The sequence below is a fragment of the Aptenodytes forsteri genome, unplaced genomic scaffold (genome assembly GCF_000699145.1).
Source record: "Aptenodytes forsteri isolate BGI_AS27 unplaced genomic scaffold, ASM69914v1 Scaffold53, whole genome shotgun sequence".
Lineage (NCBI taxonomy): Eukaryota > Metazoa > Chordata > Aves > Sphenisciformes > Spheniscidae > Aptenodytes > Aptenodytes forsteri.
This window is the reverse complement of record NW_008795909.1, coordinates 11,678,244-11,684,102: the sequence shown is the minus strand read 5'-3', so window position 1 is coordinate 11,684,102 and position 5,859 is coordinate 11,678,244. Positions and strand designations below refer to the sequence as shown.

Genomic DNA, 5,859 nt, shown 5'->3' with positions numbered 1-5,859 from the left:
ACAAGGACAAGGGCCCGCAATCCAGCGGCCCGGTGCTGCTCTCCCGCCTCCAGCAGGTACCTTCCCTCCCCTCGCTTTGCAAACCAGAACAAGGGCGCCGAGGCCGCATCCTGGCTCCGGCAGCGGCTCTTTGCGCCGGGCGCCCGGCGGCCGCTCGCTGGGCCCCGGGCCTGCGCCGGGCGCCCGGCGGGTGCTGGCTGTCCCTGTGGCTTAAATTCGAGGTTGGCCGAGCGGCGGGAACGGGGTTGTGCCTCCCGGGGGGGTGTGGTACCCAATCTGAATTGTAACGGCTTGCTTGGCTTCTCTTTGCTCAGTGTACGTGGCAGGTATTGAATTTTCTAATTGCAAAGGTGTCTCTTCTTTGTTAGTATTTATGTGTTCCTAAGGAGGGCGGGGAATCAGTACTATGCTTCCAGTGTAGTGTTATATTTTCTGCAAAAATTTTTATATAAGTGATTAACTGTGCTAGAATTCCCAAATTCCTATAATTGCTCTGCTGGTTTTATTCTGCTTTCCTGAGGCTTTTTTTCATTTCATAACGCTGCTGAGTGTGTCCAGGTCGCATTGGTAGAGGAGAGTAAAGGAAAAAAAAAAATCTCAGCTTCAGAGCTGTAAAATAACTGTACACCTGTGGTGACCGTTATCCCGGCTAATTTAAGCCTCACCAGACCTTCCTCAGACAACCTGAGCAGCCTGTACAACTGTTTGTGCATCTCGTTTGGTTTCCGCATAAGAGGGTGCCCGGCGAACTGCTGCTCTTTCGTGTTCGGTGGGGGGAAGCTGGGTGCGCTGAATTGAAACACCCCAATCTGGGCTCCCTCTGCTCTTCCTCCCCTGGCTGGTGGGGCAGCGAAAGGGGCTGCTGCACTTCGCAGCCGTTGCCGGCACAGGGGATGGGGTGGGACGCCTTGGTGGGGCCACTTTGGAGTGCCATGGGCGATGCCGTCGGGCATCCTTCACACCCACCTTTCCTGCCTTGGGGTCCCACATCCCCCCGAGAGGAGCCGATAAGCTGGTGGAGCAGAGGAATACGGGGCTGGGAGCGTGGTACAGGTCACAGGCAGACACCTGCTCGGTTGTCCGTCTCTGTTCAGCTGTTGGGACACAGGCGCGGTGTAAGGTGGCCCTTTTTGCCACTCCTGATCTGTGGGAGGCTCTGGAAGACTTCACAAAACTGGGCACATACATGTCCCTATATATACACACCTATAGTAGGTATATATATATATCTCTACTGCAGTTCTTTGGGAGCAAATGCCCCCCGGGGCCTCGCTCGCCCTAGCTGTGCGCCACCCGGGGCTGGCAGCTGCAGGCAGAAAGCGAGAGCGAGCTGGGGGAGAAGTGAAAGCCACAAGCCGTTTCCATTGTCCGAAGGCAGATGATATGCAAAGCACAAGGAGTGAAAGTGAACCAGGTCAGCAGAAATCACGTTATTGAAATTAAGGTGAGGCTTACACCCTTTGGGACGCTCGCTGTAGAGAGGGAAGTATTGAGGACCTTAACACCAGCCCGACGTGACCGTTTACTCAAGCGCTGGAGGGCTCGCGTGTCCGGGCACTTCCCATTGGAGAAAAACTGCGTTCGTTCCTCCAGAGAGTCATCAGGCGAGCCTCACTGAGACAGTTATTAGTTATTTATTCCTGCAAAATATTCTTGTGCTTTCTGCTGAAGATTAATTCTTACAGGAAAGCTGTTAAGAATATGCAAAGGGTTATTATTAGTGGCTATTTCTGCACGGCTTGTCAGTGGCATCCCTGCAAAAAAGCAGAGGCAGATTTGGTGCTGGAGGGGCTGCGAGCCCCAGCTCAGCTCTTGGCAGAGATGCTGGCCTGTTCCCCCCCCTTGCAGGGGGAGAAGCCGCTTCCGCAGGGCTCCGTGAAGCCCCTCTCAAGCTGTGGGGATGCTTGTGGTCCCTGAGACGTGGCTCTGACCCGAGGTGTTTCTCTGTCTCGTTCGAAAGGATGCCGACTCCTCTGAGCAGGTCCTCATGGACATGCGCTGGGGCCTGGTTCCCTCCTGGTTCAAAAAGGACGACCCCTCCAAAATGCAGTTTAATACCTCCAACTGCCGCAGTGATACCATGCTGAAGAAGTCCTCCTACAAGGTAAGTTGCTGCTGTCTTTGTGTCCAGCTTGAAGAGATCTTGTAGTGGGCAAAACCAGAGCTGAAGCATCTCCCTAGCGAGTACTGGTCACCGTTTGCCTGCTGCACAGGGGAGTAAGTCCCTGTACTGCAGAGCTGGCGGATCTCAATAAAATAGAAGAACTGAAAAGGTTGTCGCTGGTGAAGCTCATCTTTCATCACAGTGCTGGTGGCGGCGTTTGTGCACCCCGCGGGGCAGTTTAGGGGAGCCCCGAGAGGGAGCAAGCGGGCTGGGTGGTCCGTCCTCCCTCGCAGGCTGCCTGAGGCTGCTGTTCACAGCTTGCTTGTGCTTTCTCTCCCCCAGGGTGCTCTCCTCAAGGGCAAGCGCTGCGTGGTCCTGGCGGATGGCTTCTATGAGTGGCAGCAGCACAGTGGGGGGAAGCAGCCGTATTTCATTTACTTCCCCCAGAGCAAGGACGCCATGGTACGGAGTCCCTCGCCGTGTCTGAATGCTCACACCCAGCTCTGAGCCCCTGCTCCCTCCAGCTGCTCTGGGAAAAGCCCCCTTCCCTCCAGCTGTGCCCATCTCTGGGGGTCTCTGTTTCCCAACGGGGCTCTGTTCCACAGCGGGCTCGGCACTCTGGCATCCCTCTGCGGCTGGCGGTCCCTGCCGCTGCAGTCCCCTGGCTGTAAACGGTGCCGCAGCGTCCCCGCCGTCACGCTCGCTGGTCCCCATGTGCCGGATATTTGCATGGGTGGGCAATGTGTCTCGCAGGGGACTGGGCTGGGAGTTTCGCTACCTCTTTCCTTCGGCTGAGCCGGCAGCCAGGATGTTCAGAAGGGGAGGAGGGTGCTGGCTTGCCTGCGGGAAGATGAGGCTCCCGGTACCTCTCCTGGAGTTACCTCAAATTAGTAGAAGGGCTCCTGCAAAGCCCTCAGATTAGTTCAGTTCATGACTTAGATCTGAGTCATTGACCTGCCATGGCACTGGCAAGTCTGTGATGCTTCAGCTGCCCATGGGTTGGCACTGACTGGGGCGATGGGGCCTCTCCAGCAGGCCGAGGGGAAGGAGGGAGACGAGGAATGGAGGGGATGGAGGTTGCTCACCATGGCTGGGATTTTTGACTGCTGGGAGCCGCCGGCGGGAGGAGAAACTCTGTACACTTACACCATCATCACTGTGGATGCCTCCAAGGACGTGAGCTTCATCCATCACAGGCAAGTGAGAGCGGGCAAGGGGGCTGCAGGGCGGTGGGGGGGCGACAGAGGAAAGCCTTTAAACACCAGTCTGGCAGCACGGAGGCAAGGAGTCCTGCCTCCTCCTAATGTCCTTGGAGAGAAACGCTACATTACCAGCTCGTTTCGGGTCACCGGCTCATGCCCTTTCCATAAATCACCATCTTTGTGCCCCGGCAGGTGGCAGTCAGAGTTGGGTCACTCTCTGGAGTTGGATCACTCTCCGCCTGACCGGGGCCTGGCAGTCAAGCCCTCTGCCTCTTCCAGCAAAGCAGCTACCTGGGTGAAGCGAATGTGCGCTCTGCCTTGCAGAAGAGCATCCTGCTGCTTCGGTTTTCCTCGTTTCCCCCTGAGCTGCCAGCTCCTTGCTAGCTTACAAGCCTGGCTTTTGCCACCTGGCTCTGCCACATCAGCGCTGGGCTTGGGCTTTGGCTCTGACTGTCTTGTCCCCTAGGATGCCAGCCATCCTGGACGGGGACGAGGCCATCAGGAAATGGCTGGACTTCGCTGAAGTGCCAACCCAAGAAGCAGTTAAACTCATCCAGCCCACAGAGAACATCGTTTTCCACCCAGTATCCACCTTTGTCAACAGTGTCCGCAACAACGCGCCCGAGTGTCTCGTGCCCATCGAGCTGGGAGCCAAGAAGGTGAGGGCTTGGCAGGGGAGAGCTTGGCCACGGTGACGTCCCTGAGTAGGGATGGTGCTGCCAATTTGCAGGAGGGGTAGCAGCAGGCAGCGTCTGTGGGGCATGCGTGCGCTTGATGCTGGAGTGCAGAGCCCTGAACAGATTCTCTTTCCTCCGCTTCCAGAAATAAACTGTCACCCTATGCCAGGATTTCTCTGCCAAATGAGGCAAATTCCATGTGAAATGGGGCTTGGAACAAGCCTGTTCCAGCAGCCGGGGGAACCTCCTGCAGATGTACCTGATTGCAGGCAGGGCCGTGGCTCCAGCCTCTGCATCCTGCTCTGGACCAGCTCTCGGAGTCAGCTGCCTGCCGTGCTCTCGCTGTGCTTCTGACTTCTCTCCCACTGTCTTTTGTCTCTCCAGGAGGTCAAAGCCACCCCAAGCAGCAAAGTGATGCTGGGCTGGTTAAAAAACTCCCAGGAGGGCTCTCCCCAGAAGAAAGAAAATGATTTGCCCAGGTGGACGAGTCAGTTCACCCACAGCCCTTCGCCCAAGAAAAGCAGCGCGGATATCCTGCAGCAGTGGCTGGGGAAGGAGGGAGAGCCGGCTGCGAAGAAGCGCAAAGCTTAGGCACCATCTAGGGTGGCTGGCCATCCTTTTCCCTCCTGATTTTCCTAAGCAGAATGAGGAACATTTTTTGGAAGGCTTTGCAGATGGCTGTTGAGATTCTCCAAGCCTCTCAGGTGTTGTTTCAATGCTCTAGGTTGTTGTCTCTCTTCTTCGTGTTTTGTTAAAGGTTGGTGTTTGTCTTTAAAGGTTTTGGCTTTGTCTTGTGCTGACGGGAGTGGATATAACATGCTGGCCTCCCTCCCTGGCAGTCGCTTGTGCCAAGCGCAGATAAAGCCTTCAGAAGCATCTCAGCCTGCTGGGGAGGAGTAGCTTCTGCCTTCTGACAACGTTCACAGTTCACGTCTCCTGTTTTCTTTTCTTTTCCTTTCCTTTTTTTTGGTATTAAACTGATACCTTGTTTCCATTTAATTCCATATTGATTCTGTACAAATTCCTTTTGAATACTCTCGCCCTCAAAAGATGGCTGCAGTACAGAGGAACATGCAATAAATACTAGGAGGAAACCCCAGGCTCAGGAAGATCTGCCAGAGTCATCCCGCTCTGCACCAGCATTGCCATGTGCATTTGTGGCTCCTAAACAGGGAGATGTTTAAGCGGTGCCTGGGAGGAACTGGGCTTTGCTTGGGTTTCCCTGCAGGCAGCGGGGTGGGACAGTGTGTCTTGGTCACGTTGTTTGTACAATCGTTTTGTTAACGGGATTTGAAGACTTAGAGAGGATTTTCTTGATCTGTGGAGGGATGTGCTCTGCCTTGTTCATAAAGGTCATTCATCAAAGCCCAGATAACCAAAGTGCCATTACAGAACAGCATAGGGCAGTTGTTTCTGAGGTCAGGGATTTTGTAAATGGAGCCAGATGTTACAGACCAAAAGCCTTACGCAGTGGGACCCTTGCTGGAAAGCAGTACTTCATTTGTGTTGGAAACAATAAAATGGGATTAACTGGTTGAAGGGGCCGTGCCCTTGTCCGTGTGTGTGTCTGTGTCACCCTTGCCCACTGCAGCTCCGTTGCTCCTGTTTCGCAGGCAGAGCTCCTATCTCCTCTCCATCTGCTGAGGGGGAGACCAGCTATGAGCTGCTGAGCTCTCAGGGTACCGGCAGGGCCATGTTGCTGGAGCATTTCCATTTGCCAGTGGAAAATATTCCCCAGGGATTTATTTTGGGGCTTCTCTCGAATGATCTGTCCCTGGGGAGCTGCAGGGGCAGCCGTAGCTGGGGCTCATCCCTGGGGAGGGATAGCAGAGCCAAGGCAGGAGCCACAGGACAGGCATCCGGGGAGACCCGAGCA

General features: G+C 55.3%; 1 protein-coding gene across 1 annotated transcript in view; it reads left to right on the top strand.

Moving 5' to 3' along the window:
* The window catches only part of HMCES (5-hydroxymethylcytosine (hmC) binding, ES cell-specific), a 5,903-nt gene extending 392 nt beyond the window's left edge, over positions 1-5,511 (top strand). The window contains exons 2-7 of the mRNA XM_019473430.1: positions 6-56; positions 1,961-2,104; positions 2,447-2,566; positions 3,140-3,300; positions 3,773-3,965; positions 4,368-5,511. Coding sequence (XP_019328975.1) covers positions 6-56; positions 1,961-2,104; positions 2,447-2,566; positions 3,140-3,300; positions 3,773-3,965; positions 4,368-4,574 — 876 coding nt within the window. The 3' untranslated portion in view covers positions 4,575-5,511. The remainder of the gene's footprint in view (positions 1-5; positions 57-1,960; positions 2,105-2,446; positions 2,567-3,139; positions 3,301-3,772; positions 3,966-4,367) is intronic.
* The last annotated feature ends 348 nt before the right edge of the window (positions 5,512-5,859 follow it).